The sequence below is a fragment of the Delphinus delphis genome, chromosome 2 (assembly GCF_949987515.2).
Source record: "Delphinus delphis chromosome 2, mDelDel1.2, whole genome shotgun sequence".
NCBI lineage: Eukaryota > Metazoa > Chordata > Mammalia > Artiodactyla > Delphinidae > Delphinus > Delphinus delphis.
This window is the reverse complement of record NC_082684.1, coordinates 33,307,902-33,324,455: the sequence shown is the minus strand read 5'-3', so window position 1 is coordinate 33,324,455 and position 16,554 is coordinate 33,307,902. Positions and strand designations below refer to the sequence as shown.

Below are 16,554 nucleotides of genomic sequence, written 5' to 3'. Positions count from 1 at the left end.
CTTTCTGTTGCATAAGTTGTACTCATACTAGATGGTGAATAAGCTAATTCTACCGTTCAGGGAACAAGTAAGAAAAGCTAACGGTAGCTGAGCTAAACTGGAGGGGCAGGTGAAAAAGCCTACTGGAAGACTAGGAACAAGGACATGAGTAGATAAAAAGGAAACAGGAAGAACTAAGCTAGAGGAAGTGTGCCGGGAAGGAGGAGAAGTAAGGGGCAAAGAAAGTTGGAACCCAGGAAGTACTGATGGAGATGGGCAACTCAGGCCTAGAAAAGAGGAAATGAATGCCTAGAACCAGAAGGTTTACCAGAGCCTGCCTGTGGAAAGGACCCTGCTCCTCTACAGACTAAAATTAAGATAAAGGAAATGAACTGGTCAAGTCTAGAGAAAATTGGGTTCATGGGGGAAGGTACTACACAAGGATTAACTGGTAGAAAATGGAGGCAACTTTTTAGCATCTTTAAAAAAGTGTTAATGGGGACTTCCCTGGTGGTCCAGTGGGTAAAACTCCACCATCCCAATGCAGGGGGCCGGGTTCATCCCTGGTCGGGGAACTAGAGGTGGCAACTGGGGCTCGGCGCAGCCCAAATAAATAAATATATATATTTAAAAAGTGTTAATGAACTTTAAATGGATGAAATGTATGGCATGTGAATTATATCTTAATAAATCTGTTACTTTTAAAAAGCGTCGCAGACGTAGAGAACAGATTTGAGGACACGGGGAGGGGGAAGGGTAAGCTGGGACAAAGTGAAAGAGTGGCATGGACATATATACACTACCAAATGTAAAATAGCTAGTGGGAAGCAGCCGAATAGCACAGGGAGATCAGCATAGCACCAGGAGATCAGCTCGGTGCTTTGTGACCACCTAGAGGGGTGGGATAGGGAGGGTGGGAGGGAGATGCAAGAGGGAGGAGATATGGGGATATATGTATAGTTGATTCACTTTGTTATAAAGCAGAAACTAACACACCATTGTAAAGCAATTAAACTCCAATAAAGATGTTTAAAATAAATAAATAAAAAGCCTGTTAAATTGAGCAATGTATGACTACATTTATGATTTAATCAACACGATTAGCTCAGTCTGTAATAGCACCCCCTAAATTCCCTCACCCTGTAGGGTGCATTTACTTGTGTCTGGGAACATGTCTGTTGGAATACATCAGTCTGGGAAGTAGACAGGAGTATGATGAATACAGAAGTAGCAGCAGGGGAAAAAACTGGGAGCTCTGTAAAGAGCTCTTCCCCCATCTTTGCCCCTGGAATTTTTGGCCCTGTGGGGGAAGGAAGCTTTTGTTTGGGGTATGTCTCGAAGTGGAATATTAGATTTCTTCAGGAGATGATCTAGGACTAAAATCTACCTAGTCAAAGAGAAAACGATCTGAAGTGGAAAAGTCAAGTCAGTTCTGGAGAAACCCCAGAAGGTTTATCATGAAATGATCACAAGTCTTATCTCTGTTACCCCCAAACTGGACTGCACGCCCCGTGTCACTTCCGAATGTTACTCGCGAAGAAGACGGATGCTTTGCCATGATCCCAGAAGTTTCTGGCGAGCTGCCCACTGACGTAAATTAGAAAATCATTCGGGGACCAGCCTGGGTGAAGCGAAGCGCCACGTCCAGCGCTGGGCTCCCCCTTCCTCCCTCTCGATATAGGAAAAGGGACGGGGTTGGGAGGGCAGAAGGCGAGCGGGAACGCCAGATCAGCCGTCTTCGCCCTCCTCCCCTGAACCGGGTTTCGGGGAGCCGCCCCCAGCGTAACCCATCCCCTCTCGCCAGCCGTGGGCCCGCGACCCCCGTGATGAGGGCGGCGGCGGCGAGCGCCCCCACGGGCGGCAGGAGCACCTCCCCCGGAGCAGCTATCGCCGCCACCCGCCCGGCCCCGGCCTCCCCGGGAGCAATAGGCTATCGATTCAGCTGCCTGTCGCTAGGAGCCCCGGGAGAGCGAGGCCTACACCGCCCGGCCAGAGCGCCGGCCTCGATTTCGCCACTTACCCAACACCGGAGGGGGAGCCGGGGGGCAACCAAGCCCAGCTGGGCGGGAGGAGGAGGCGCGGAGACCACCTGCAACGGCAGGCGCGGGGAAAGGGGGTGCGGGCTCGGGGCTCCAGCCAACAAGTCTCCCGGGGTCGTCCAGCCCCCCACCCCCTGCCTCGCAAGTTGCGCATTCAAGTTCAGGCCGGTGCCCCTTGGCCTCCAGAGCCCTCGGCACTCCCAAAGCCATAAGAAAAACAAGATACGGAAGAGGCCACTCTAGGACCCGAGGAGATGGCGCTGGGCCCGAGGGCGACGAGGGGGCGGCCCAAGGGGACCCGCTCGTCACCTCCCCTCCGTTCACTCGGAGTCGCAGCCCCGACCCCTCCGGCGGCCGGCCCTGTCACAGCCCGGCCCCCGGACCCAAAGCCCCTTCCCGGGACGACGGAGACAGGGGCTCGAGCTCCCCCCGCGCCGCCCCCGGCTTCCGGCGTGCCTCGGCCTCCTCCCCCACCAAATCGCTCAAATGCCCCCAGCACCTTTTAAAGTACGCGGAGGAAGAGTTTCCCATCAAACTTTGTCAAGCGGTAACCTTGCCCCCCTCCCCGACCCACACTTCCACCGCAGTCATGAGGAGAGATCACTTTACACTTGGGATAAAGCGAATTAAGGACCTGTCAACCATTTTAGGTCTTTTTTATAGAAGACATCCTCTCCTACCCCTCTCTCCCTCCCTCCCCCGCCAGGGTTTTAATTTGACACCCACCTTCCCACCGCCGAAGGGGGGGTTGAGGAGGGAGGGGGTGGGGACGGAGGGCAGGAGGAGGGTGGCGAGGGAAAACGGAAAGGGGAGGTTGGAAGGGGGCCGGGAGGCGCAGGGAGGGGAAGGGGGTTGATTTACCTGAGACCAGCCACTGGCCTCCATTGTTGGAGAATTCAATGGCATTGACACAGCCGAAGTGGCCCAGGAGGTCCTTCTTGTAGAGGTTTCTGCAGCCTCGCAGGCGTCTCCTCTGAAAGTCCTGAGTGAGCAGGGGGTCCCCATGCAAGCCCCGCTGGGACAAGAAGCCCACCACTGACCTCATGCTGTCCCCCAGGCCAGCTCTCCTCTTCATGCTGGAACCGCCGCCGCCGCCGCTCGCGCCGCCGCCCCTCCCTCGGCCTCACGCGCGGCCGGCGCTCTCCCCCCACCCGACCCTCCCCCCGCGCTGCGATCCGGATGGTTCTTTAACCAGCCATAGCAGACGGAGCGAGGTGTGCAGACACTCGGTGGCGTTCGCGGCTTCCTGACGGTCCCCTCCCTCCCCTTCCCCCTCCCCTAGGCTCCTCCTTCTCCTTCTCCGCCTCCTCCAGCAGCTGATCCTCAGCTGCGGCCGCGCTTCCGCGAAGCGCGCGGCCCTTCCGCCGGCGGCGACGGGGGCCAGGGAACGCGAGTGGCGGCGGCTCCTCCCCCGCCGCGGGCTGAGGGCCGGAAAAACTCGGGCGGGTGGCCTCTAGACCGCGGGCGGCGGCTCGGCTTTCCCGCCGCAGCTCCTCCCCGCGCGAGGACCGGGGTCGCTCTGGGCGGAGGCCGGGCTGCACCCCCTGAGCGGTGCACTCTGTGAAGTTGGAGGCGCGCAACGATCAAAGTGGCCGCGGGGCTGCGGACTCGCCTTCCTCCCACAGAGGCCGGCGGTCCATCGCCGCGGCGAGTGTGCTCCCGGCTCTTTTTTTTCCGGTCCGGAAAATGCAGCCCGAGGTGGCAAAGAGGTGGAGGGAGGACTGCGGGCAGAGGCTCCGGTTGTTCTACCTCAGTTCGCCTCATCCTTGGGCCGCCCGAGCCCTGTCCAAGGGAAAGGAACCAGGAGTTAGGACTGGACACTCGGGGTAAGGTTGCTTGGGGCCCCCCAAAGAAAGTTTTGACACTACCCCCGCCCCATCCAGTTTCCTGATTTTCCCTTCTTCCAGCCGTTCAGTGAAAAAGGCTAAACTGGGTTCCATCGGTTAGATGATGAAGTGGTATATGGGGAAAAAAGTGTGTGTGGGGGAGGAATTTTTAACTGAAAAAGAAAATTGCCAAAACCGAGTTGAGAAAGCTCAGGTAAGCAGAAAGTACCTCTGTTCATTAGTTCCAGGTACATCCGCAAGACACAAGATGCATTATTCGAAAATAGAAATATATGTTATTTAATTGGGTGCGGTGAGCCCCTCTTCAAGGCCTTGAGTGTGGAGCTCTGAGGCTGTACAGCTGTTAACTAGCAGCTGCGTTCCAGGCCAGAAGTAGCTGCACTACAGTCGTCTGGGAGCCTCCGCGGTGACCCCAGTGAGGAGACAGGTGTTAAGTGCCTTGGAATATTAATGGAATATTATTTCCCTAAACAGGAGAATGTGTAATACTTTCTTTTAAAAAGTTTAATTCTTAGGATGCTTCATAGTGTTTCTTCATTATAATAGCACCCTAAAGATCAGTAGTGATATACCATCTTGATTATAACCAACACCTTTTCTTCATAGCAACCAACATCTTTTCTTCATAGCAATGTCTTAATGTGTAATTAAACATGTATTTTCGTGATTATATCAGCATGTTCCCCCTGTAAGTTCTCTGAGAGCAGGGACCATGCCTATTCTGCTCATGGGTATATGGCCAGAGCTAGCACATGCTGGAACTGAGTAGCCACTCAAATATTTGTTGAATACATGAATGAAGTCAGGGAAAGGGGAAGAATGAGGAGGGGAAGGTAATGCATCAGTGTCAGATGCATTGGGTTTGAGGTAACTGTGCTTCATTCCAGTGGAGATGATTTCAAAGCCAGTTTCCCATCTCACTGTTCGTTTGCTTGACGTACTCAATCCACACATTCAAAAACAGGGAGCCCTCTGGCTCCTTCCAATTAATAGGACATCATTTATACCTACTTTGTTTTGCCTGGGGTGGGGTGGATGTGCACAGTAATGATGTGGTTGAAGTGGCCTTTACTGTGACAATATATGACACCCTCTCCTCCCCTCTCAAGCACATACTTCTCCACAATTTTAAATATGACTCGCTTTTCCCCAATCCCTGGAATAACTGTCCCATTTATCTCAGCCTAAAAATAGACCAGGATCCGATCACAAGCCAGCCCAATTCTAGGACTTTGCTGGATACTTCCTTAACTGTTCAGTGACCAGCCAGGACAGAAATGTAGGGACCTCTCAGTCTGTTTATATCCTACTGCTAGTCTGGGCAGCTTTTTGTAAGGAGAGTGCAGAAAATCTCTCTTATTCATGTAATTAGAGTTGCCAGATAAAATGCAGGATGCCCAGTTCTGTATGAATTTCAGATAAACAATGAATAATTTTTTAGCATAAATATGTCCCATGTAGTATTTGAGATATACTGAAATTATTATTCATTGTTTATCTGAAATTCAAATTTAATTGGGCATCATGTACTTTTGTTTGCTAAATCTGGCAACCCTAGCTATAATATAACCCAACTTCAGAAGATCAAGCCCCACCATAGCTGTTTACTTTTATTATGAATTTGACATAGTCCCTTGTGTCATTTATTGCAAACTAATAATGTACATAATGATATAACACAAACAATTAACTTCAATGACCATATAAGCTTGGCCTTTTTGATACAGGCATTTATTGTAAAAAAAATCCAGTGTACTTAGCTTAAAAATAGCAAATGAAATTGGACTCCTGAGTAATCTATCCAGTACATAGACTATGTGGAGGAAGAGGGAGAAAAAGTAAAAAATTCATATTTTTCTTACCTAGGCCAAGAAACTTCTGTATATTAACATTCACATTCAGAAAGCCTGGAAACACTGTTTTGAAAATTCATTCTGGAAAAACCAAGATATGGAAATTACTGAACATGGGAAGTCTTGCTTAATTGCTCTACCATGAGTTGAATACTGATTAAACATAGAATTGCCAGAAATTCATTTACTCTTTGACTTCTATTTTGCTTGGCCCTGATATCACTAAAGAAAAAGTAAAGAATCTTGAAAAGCACTAGATGCTAAGGAAATGTTCAAACATTAGAAATTGTTTGTTTTAAAAAATAACCTAAGAAAATGCTAAGCCCTTTCTCACACATTTACTAAATTTTAGCATATTAAGGGCTATGTATGGATACTAGCATCTCAGAAATTTTTCACTTCAAAATATTTTCAACTTTAAAATAAACTGCTACTTATAGATAAGAGATATTAATTTAGACAACGATCAATGCGTCAAATATATGTATAATTTAACTGTAATGTCATTTTAAAGGATAAGTTATTGGTCATTTCAAACAGACAACAGTCAATTTTAATTTGGGGAAAAAAAAGAAATATCCATTTAAATGCAAATTCCTCCAACAAGATCTATAGGACATACATCCATTCTTTTTAAATGATAATTTAAGGGCTTTCCTGGTGGCGCAGTGGTTAAGAATCTGCCTGCCAATGCAGGGGACATGGGTTTGAGCCCTGGTCCGGGAAGATCCCACATGCCGTGGAGCAACTAAGCCTGTGCACCACAACTACTGAGCCTGCGCTCTAGAACCCACAAGCCACAAGTACTGAGCCCGCATGCTGCAACTACTGAAGCCCGCGCATCTGTAGCCGGTGCTCCACAACAAGAGAAGCCACTGCAATGAGAAGCCCGTGCACCGCAACGAAGAGTAGCCCCCACTTGCCGCAACTAGAGAAAGCCTGCATGCAGCAACGAAGATCCAGTGCAGCCTAAAATAAATAAATTTTTAAAAATGATAATAATAATTTTATTAGATATAATTGATATACCATAAAATTCACGTTTTTAAAGTTCACAATTCAATGGCTTTTTAGTATATTCACAAAGTGGTGCAACCATTACCACTATCTAATTTCAGAACATTTTCATTACCCCAAAGAGAAACCCCATTCACATTAGCAGTCACTCCCCATTCCTCCCTCCTCTTAGCTCCTGGCAACCACTAATCTATTTACTCTCTCTGGGTTTGCCTATTCTGGACGTTACATATGGGTGGAATCATATAATATGTGGTCTTTGTGTCTGGCCTCATTCATTTAACAGTGTTTTCAAGGTTTATATTTGTTGTAGCATGTGTCAGTACTCTATTTGTTTCTTAGACCAAATTATATTCAGTTGTATGGACAATACCACGTTTTGTTTCTCCATTCTTCAGTTGATAGGCATCTGGGCTGGTTCCACTTTTTCGCCATTATGAATAATGCTGCTATTAACATTTGTGTACAAATTTTTGTGTGGACATGTTTTCATTTATCTTGGGTATATATACCTAGTAGTGGAATTGCTGGGTTATATGGTAACTCTATGTTTAACTTTGTGAGGAACTTCCACACTGTTTTCCAAAGCAACTGACCATTTTACGTTTCCACCAGCAACGTAACATGGTTCCAGTTTTTTCATATCCTTGCCAATGCCTGTTATTGCCTATCTTTTTTTTTTTTAATTATAGCCTACAAGTGGGTGAAATGGTTTCCCATTATGGTTTTGATTTGCAATTCTGTGATGGCCTTTGATGTTGAGCATATTTTCATGTGCTTATTGGCCAGTTGTATATCTTCTTTGGAGAAATGTCTATTCAGCTCCTTTGCCCATTTAAAAATTATTTGTCCTTTTATTGCTGAGTTGTAAGAGTTCTTTACATACTTTAGACACAAGTCCCTTATCAGATTATAATCTTTATATATGTTTTCTCATATTGTGAGTTGTCTTTTCATTTTCTTGATTGTATCCTTTGAATCACAAAAGTTTAAAAATTTTGTTAAGGTCTAATTACATATTTTTTCTTTTGTTACTTGTACTTTTGGTGCCATGTCTGAGAAACCCACCTAATGCAAAGTTACAGAGATTTACTCCTGTAGTACTTCTAAGAGCTTTATAGTCTTAACTCTTACATTTAGGTCTATGATCCATTTTGAGTTAATTTTTGTATATAGTATGAGGTAATGGTCCAACTTTATTCCTTTCCATGTGGACATCTAATCATCCCAACACCATTTTTTAAAAAGACTGTTCTTTCCTTCATTGAGTTGCTAGTGTATGGGCTTCCCTGGTGGCGCAGTGGTTAAGAATCCGCCTGTCAATGCAAGGAACATGGGTTAGAGCCCTGGTCTGGGAAGATACCACATGCCGCGGAACAACTAAGCCCAGGCGCCACAATGCAGAGCCCGCGTACCACAACTACTGAAGCCCACGTGCCTAGACCCCATGCTCTGCAACAAGAGAAGTCACCTCAATGAGAAGCCCGTGCACCACAACAAAGAGTAGCCCACGCTCGCCGCAACTAGAGAAAGCCTATGCGCAGCAACAAAGACCCAATGCAACCAAAGATAAATTAATTTTAAAAAATTGCTAGTGTATGGATACACAATAGATTTTTGTATATTGACCTTGTATCCTGCAAATTTACTTAACTCATTTATTAGTTCTAATTGGTAGGTAGGTTTCTTAAAACTTTTATGTACAAAATCATGTCATGGGCTAATAGAAATACTTTTACATCTTCCTTTTCAATCCACGTTCCGTTTATTTCTCTTTTTTTTTATCTAATTGCCTTGGCTAGAACCTCTAATACAGTGTTCAATAGAAGTAGTAAGAGCAGACATCTTGTCTTGTTCCTAATATTAGTCACCATTAAATATTGTGTAGGCTGTGGATTTTATGTGATTCTGTTATCAGGTTGCAGAACTTCCTTTTTATTCCTAGTCGTAGAATGTTTTTATCATGAAAGGATGTTGGATTTTGTCAAATGCTTTTTCTTTGTATGCTGAGATGATCATATGGTTTTTGTCCTTTATTAATATGATTTTCATATGTTAAACCAATCTTACATTCCTGAGATAAATTCTACTTGGTCATGGTGTTTAATCGTTTTTATATGTTGCTGGATTCACTTTGCTAGTGTTTTGTTGAGGATTTTTGTGACTATATTCATAGAAATGTTTGTTTTCAGTTTTCTTGTGATGTCTTTGGTTTTGGTATCAGGGTAATACTGGCCTTATAAAATGAGATGGAAGTCCATCGGCTATTTTTTGGAAAAGTTTGTGAAGGATTAGTGCTAATTCTTCTTTAAACATTTGGTAGGATTCACTAGGGAAGTTGCCTGGCCTGGGCTTTTCTTTGTGGGAAGGTTTTGATTACTGGTTCAATCTCTTGTTATAGTTCTATTCAGATTTTCTATTTCTTCTTGATTCAGTTTTGGTAGTTTGGGTGTTTCTAGGAATTCATATTGCTTATCTAATTTGTTGGCATGTTGATAGTATTCCCTTATAATTCTTTTTATTTCTGTAAAGTTGTAATAGCACCTCTTTCATTCCTGATTTTAGTAATTTGAGTCTTCTCTATTTTCTTGGTCAGTCCAGCTGTCTTGTCAATTTTGTTGATATTTTCAAAGAACAAACTTTTGGTTTTTGTTTATTCTCTTTATTGTTTTTTGCTTCTCTATTTTATTTATTTCTGCTCTAGTCTTTATTTCCTTCCCTCTGCTTGCTTTGGGTTTAGTCTTTTTCTAATTTCTTAAATTGGAAGGTTATGTTACTGATTTGAGATCTTTCTTTGTAATATAGATATTCACAGCTATTAATTTCTTCCTAAGCACTGTGTTAGCTGCATCCTATAAGTTTTTGTATGTTGTGTGTTTTCATTCATCTCAAGGTATTTTCTGATTTCCCTTGTGATTTCTCCCATTAGTTAAGAATATATTGTTTAATTTCCACATACTGTGAACTTTCTAAAATTCCTTCTGTTATTAATTTCTAATATCTTTTTTTTTTTTTTTGTCCACACCGTGTGGCTTGCGGGATTTTAGTTCCCCGACCGGGGATAGAACCTGTGCCCCCTGTAAGCACTGGACCGCCAGGGAATTCCCTCTAATACATTTTTTAAAAGGGGCATTTTTCACAGGTCTTGAAGTGAGTTTCCAGTCTGTGAAGTAATTGAATTCAGTAATTAAAGTCAGAGTATCATTTGTTACTAGAATTTTCAAATCACAATCCAACTTACTTTCCAGACATTTCGTTCAAGTTTTCCATGCATAATTCGTCTTTTGAAAAAATTTTTTAACATCTTTATTGGAGTATAATTGCTTTACAATGGTGTGTTAGTTTCTGCTTTATAACAAAGTGAATCAGCTATACATATACATATATCCCCATATCTCCTCCCTCTTGCATCTCCCTCCCTCCCACCCTCCCTATCCCACCCCTCTAGGTGGTCACAAAGCACTGAGCTGATCTCCCTGTGCTATGCAGCTGCTTCCCACTAGCTATCTATTTTACATTTAGTAGTGCATATAAGTCCATGCCACTCTCTCACGTCATCCCAGCTTACCCTTCCCCCTCCCCGTGTCCTCAAGTCCATTCTCTATGTCTGCGTTTTTATTCCTGTCCTGTCCCTAGGTTCTGCATAACCTTTCTTTTTTTTTTTTTTAGATTCCGTATATATGTATTAACATACGGTATTTGTTTTTCTCTTTCTGACTTACTTCACTCTGTATGACAGACTCTAGGTCCATCCACCTCACTACAAATAACTCAATTTCATTTCTTTTTATGGCTGAGTAATATTCCATTGTGTATATATGCCACATCTTCTTTATCCATTAGTCTGTCGATGGACACTTAGGTTGCTTCCATGTCCTGGCTATTGTAAAGAGAGCTGCAATGAACATTGTGGTACATGACTGTTTTTGAACTCTGGTTTTCTCAGGGTATATGCCCAGTAGTGGGATTGCTGGGTCATATTGAAGTTCTATTTTTAGTTTTTTAAGGAACCTCCATACTGTTCTCCATAGTGGCTGTATCAATTTACATTCCCACCAACAGTGCAAGAGGGTTCCCTTTTCTCCACACCCTCTCCAGCATTTACTGTTTGTAGATTTTTTGACGATGGCCATTCTGACTGGTGTGAGGTGATACCTCATTGTAGTTTTGATTTGCATTTCTCTAATGATTAGTGATGTTGAGCATTCTTTCATGTGTTTGTTGGCAATCTGTATATCTTCTTTGGAGAAATGTCTGTTTAGGTCTTCTGCCCATTTTTGGATTGGGTTCTTTGTTTTTTTTTGATATTGAGCTGCATGAGCTGCTTGTAAATATTGGAGATTAATCTTTTGTCAGTTTCCATGCATAATTCTTCATGATGAATAAAGAAATCCACTTTGAAATAACCTTTATGGAGTGAAAGTGAACAGAAATTCTCAATGGCCAGGATTATTCATTTGATATTTACTCAGTGGTATCTTCTGTGCTGTTCTATGCCAGCCATCTGGGTTTTGTATATTTGAAGTTTTCTTGACAAAATCATCATGAGCCAGCTGTTTTCACTTATTTTTAATTTTAGGTTTCCACATGAATTACCCCCCTGGTGAATGGGTTAAAACAGTTATTGTTTATTGCACTGGGTATGTAGTCACACAGCCAAGATTTCTTTTCCAGAGATGGTTCCATGGATATATAATGTTTATTGAGCATCTTCAGTCTGCTAAACACCATTTAGAAAATAAAATTGGGCAATGCCCCTTCCCCAAAGTAAAATATACCGAAGGAGAAGCAAGAAGATTCTTCGATAAAGATGTCAAATATAAATTGTCGTTGTGGGTTCAGTGGTAATCAAGGACAGGCTCCTGGAAAATGAACTGATCACAGCATGTATTTATAAACTTGTTTCCCGTCCCTTCTGAACAAACCACATGAACTCAAGATGTAAATAGTATCACCAGTATTCTTGACTATAGTATAGATCCCACTGAAGTTGGAGCTGGAAGTATGAGCTTGCTGAAAGATAATCATTATTCAAATCACAAAATGATAAAGCCCATGGGATCTCAGAAATCACCTGGTCAAATCCCTTCACCATTTTTTTTTTAATTGGCATATGGTTGTTTTACAATGTTGGATTAGTTTCTACTGTAGAGCGAAGTGAAGTAGAGTTCCCTGTGCTATACAGCAGGTTCTCATTAGTTATCTATTTTATACATATTAGTGTATATATGTCAATCCCAATCTCCCAATTCATCCCCCGCTCTTTCCCCCCTTGGTGTCCATACATTTGTTCTCTACATGTGTGTCTCTATTTCATGGTTGTTGTTTTTTTTACATTAATTTATTTATATTTTACTTTGGGCTGTGTTGGATCTTCGTTGCTATGCACGGGCTTTCTCTAGTTGCCGCGAGCAGGGGCTTCTCTTTGTTGCAGTGCAGAGGCTTTTCTCATTGCGGTGACTTCTCTTGTTGCAGGGCACAGGCTCTAGAGCACAGGCTCAGCAGTTGTGGCGCACAGGCTTAGTTGCTCCGCGGCATGTGGGATCTTCCTGGACCAGGGCTCGAACCTATGTCCCCTGCATTGGCAGGTGGATTCTTAACCACTGTGCCACCAGGGAAGTCCCTCATGGTTTGTTTTGATTACCATTGAATCTACAGTATCAGGAAGAGGTCCTGGTCACTAGTTGATAGGTGAATGAATCTTCCTGAAATGTGCCTGGTCAATACTCTCTTCTCTGTCATATCAGGTCCAGACTCCTTTATCTGCCTATCAAGTCCCTCCATGATTTGTCTCCACTGTATCTATAATTATATTTCCTGTTACTCCTCATCACACATCCACCAAGTAGGCTGGTAGCCCATTCTTCCCTGCATACGTATATGCTCACACTACTCTACCAAATCCTATACATATTTTGAGGTCCACTTCATCCATGCAAATCCTATATATACTTTGAAGTCCTCTTCTTCCACAAGCCTCTTTTCTAACAATTTTAGGCCACATTAGTTTTCCTTTCCTAAGATTCCTGTTATGGTTACAGTTACCATCACAGTTTACCATTTAAATGTTTAATATTTCTATATGCCTATGTAGTTTTAAAAAGTACTTCACATACTTTTTTTAAGCTTTGTAACAATCCTGCGTGGTTGGACACAAATTATTATTCATTAATTCCAGAAATGTTTTTGAGCATTTACAATGTACCAATGCCCTAGGAAGACACAAGGAATATAATAGTGGGTAAAAAAAGAAGACCCTGACCAATGTTCATAGTACTTATGAGACAGAGACAGACTTTAATCAAATAATCATGCAGTCAATGTAAGATTACAATACTAACAATTGCTAACATTTACATTTATTGAGCATTTATTATGTGGCTGGCACTGTTCCAAGTCCTTTTCACATATTAACTCATTTTATATTCTCAACCACCCTATGAAGAAAGTATTATTATTCTATGTTACACATGAGGAAAATTACAGTTATGGTACATAAAAGTGTGTGGTAACTCAGTTTCCATATATAACAAATTCTTATTGGTAGAGCCCTTAGATCAGTGACTGATGTGTAGTAAACATGTCTGAATATTAGCTATTATGATGATGATGGTGAGAGATTAAAATGGGAGAATCCTATTAGAGGCATTGAGGGGAGCTATGATCTGAAGGAAAGGCAGGTGTGAATGTGGCCAAGTGGGCAGTTGGGTGGCCGTGTTCTAAGCAAAGGCAACAGCCCATGCAAAGTCTCTGGGGGTAGAGGGGGTGGAGGGAGACCTAGAAGGCACTCATTGTGGCTGAAGCACGGCTGGAATGGAACATGATATCAGATGAGGATGCAGCCTAGATTATGCAGGGGCCTGGCCATGTTGAAGATTTTGGTCTTTAAGAGTCACCGAAGGGTTTTTAACAGGGGCTTATGTGATCAGATATGCATTTTATAGGATTATTTTGGCTACTATGAGAAGAAAGGATGGAGGGGGCTGAGAGTGGATTAGAGTAGATGATTAGGAAGATTTTACAGGAGTACACAGGGAGAGAAGATGGTAGCTTGGACAAATCTAGTGAAAGTAGAGTTAGAAGTAAATGGATCTAATATAAAAAGATAGAATTTGGTGATGGATTGGAGAGATTAGGGGTTGAGGGACATCAGGGCCTAGGTTTTTGTATAACTGTTCATTGAAATAAAACTGCTGGAAAAGGCTAAGTTTTGAGGGAGAAAATCATGAGTTCAGTTATATATACATTGAATTTGAGATGCCTCTGAGACTTCCAAGAAGAATGGATAAGTAACCTGAGTTCAGATGCATGGTCAAGGCAGAGGTCATTGATAAAGAGGTGGTGGTAAAGTCCTAGGCATGGACAAGAATATTCAGAAGTATTAACTGGAAAGAAAAGAAAAGAAGGCCTAGAACCGAGCTTTGAGAGATGCTTGGGGTTAATGCATGGATAGAGGAGGATATACTTACAAGGAGTCAGAAGGAGTGGTCAGAAGGATAAGAAAAAAACTGGGAGAGTACTGTCATGGAAGCTGGAAAAGAGAGCATTTCAAGAAGGGAGAGTGGTCAGATTGTGTCAGTTGTTGTTGGAAAGTCAATAAGATGACTGAAAAATGTTGGATTTGTTGACACTAAGATTTTATCAGTGAGACATAAGTGATCTCAATCAGAGGTCCTTCATGGGTGTGATAATGCAGGACCCCAGAGGAGAACTGGCTGAACAGTGAGTGGAAGGAAAGGAAATGAAGGCAGTTAGAGGAGTAGCTAGAAGGGAAGCTAAGATCCAGGAAGGGTTTTGTTTTGTTTTCTTTAACAGAAAAAAAAAAAAAAAAAAAAAAAAGAATGTTTAAAACCATTGAGGGTCCTATTCAGAGGAAAAAAAAAATTGAAAAAGATATATAGATGAAACCAGACTGTGTAGTCCACAGGGAAGAGTTCTGAGGAGGCAGGGTTGAGGGAATCCAAAACACAGGAAAAGAATTTGGCCCTAATTAGGAGGAAAGACAACTCCTCCATTAAAACAGGAGGGAAGGAAAACAGGATGGGTACTGGTGAAAGTAGGATTATATGTTTAGTACTAAGAAGGTGGAGAATGGGATAGTTTCTATTTTTGAAGGAAAGTCAATTGAGCTTCCACTGGACAGAATTTATTTTGCCTTGTTACCAGTTAAATACAGTTTACAGAAGTTGTAAAATACCTCCAAAGCAATAAAAAGCTAGAATCAGATAACGTGGAAAGGTCTGCTCTAAAGAATGCATAGTTTTCCATTGGAAACACCAGTTATATTTTTTGCTTCTCCCAAATTTCAGTACAGCTCTCATCCCAGAGGTATGTGGAACCTGAGAGTATAAACAGCACCATTTGGGTGGGGCAACAGGAAAATAGTGTCCTCAAGGGAGAGTCAGATTTTAATAAAGGTAAGAAATTGAAGAGAAAGCTTGACAATGCAGGGGCTTTTGCAGGCTGTGGATAATAAGTTCTAGAGGGCACAGTGGAAGAGTTTGGAAGGTAGGGTGAGGCTGAGAGAAAGGCAAGGTTGTAGAGAGTAATATAGGCATAATAATACATTAGCACTTTGGTTCTCAGCGGGGGAGGGTGTTGGTAAAACACCAGAAGCCAGTTAATTTTTTTTTTTTTTTTGGCTGCGTTGGATCTTCCTTGCTGCGCGGGCTTTCTCTAGGTGCGGTGGACGGGCTTCTCACTGTGGTGGATTCTCTTGTTGCGGAGCACGAGCTCTAGGCACCCGGGCTTCCGTAGTTGTGGCTCGCAGGCTCTAGAGCACAGGCTCAGTAGTTGTGGCGCACGGGCTTCGTTCCTCCGCGGCATGTGGGATCTTCCCGGACCAGGCCTCCAACCTATGTCCCCTGCATTGGCAGACAGTTTTTTAACCACTGAGCTATCAGGGAAGCCCGAAGCCAGTTAATTTTTGAATTTCAGATAAATAAAGAATAGGGGATGAAAAATATATGTCCTGTTGTTTTTGTTTTTATTTTGCTTTTTTGTTTTGCTAAATCTAGTAACTCTACCCTAAGGGCACATTTGTCATGTCTGGAGAAGTTTTTTGATTGTCATAACTGTGGGGGGAAGGGTGCTATTGGGATCTGGTGGGTTGAAGCCAAGGATGCTGCCAAATATCTTAAAATGCACAGGACAGCCCCCACAGAAAGCATTTTCCAGCCCAAAATGTCAATAGTGCTCAAGTTGAGAAACCATGATGTATTTGAACAATGATCTATAAATTTTTTATCACAAACTCTCCTTTCAACATTTAACATACACCCATGTTGTATGTATATAATGTAATACTGTCCTAATATATTTGTACATTTTTAAATCACAAAAAAGGTTTAAAAATTTAAAAACTAGGGCTTCCCCCTGGTGGTGCAGTGGTTGAGAGTCCGCCTGCCGATGCAGGGGACACGGGTTCATGCCCCGGTCCGGGAAGATCCCACATGCCGTGGAGCGGCTGGGCCCCTGAGCCATGGCCGCTGAGCCTGCGCGTCCGGAGCCTGTGCTCCGCAACGGGAGAGGCCACAACAGTGAGAGGCCTGCGTACCGCAAAAAAAAATTTAAAAACTAAAGGATGAGATGAAGCTGAAATAAACACACTATTTTAAAATATAAATTTTGTTTATTTTCTATACGAAAAGCGCTTTTTGCTCCCATGAACTTTTTTTTTTTAAGCAAGAGCAATCTGACTGCTTTATTTTTGAAATGGTGGTTTAACACACTATGATCTTACGATTTCTGAAGTTTGCCTCTATGATCTGTTTACTTTATTACTTCGTTTTAATGGAAATGAAACTCATAAAAATACAA

General features: G+C 42.9%; 2 protein-coding genes across 2 annotated transcripts in view; one reads left to right on the top strand and one right to left on the bottom strand.

Annotated features, from left to right (window-relative positions):
* DCAF5 (DDB1 and CUL4 associated factor 5) overlaps positions 1-3,110 on the bottom strand; it is a 97,299-nt gene extending 94,189 nt beyond the window's left edge. The window contains exon 1 of the mRNA XM_060004345.1: positions 2,880-3,110. Coding sequence (XP_059860328.1) covers positions 2,880-3,093 — 214 coding nt within the window. The 5' untranslated portion in view covers positions 3,094-3,110. The remainder of the gene's footprint in view (positions 1-2,879) is intronic.
* Positions 3,111-3,384: 274 nt separating this feature from the next.
* Positions 3,385-16,554, top strand: part of EXD2 (exonuclease 3'-5' domain containing 2) — a 92,855-nt gene continuing 79,685 nt past the window's right edge. The window contains exon 1 of the mRNA XM_060004342.2: positions 3,385-3,844. The gene's annotated coding sequence lies outside the window, so the exon portion shown is untranslated. The remainder of the gene's footprint in view (positions 3,845-16,554) is intronic.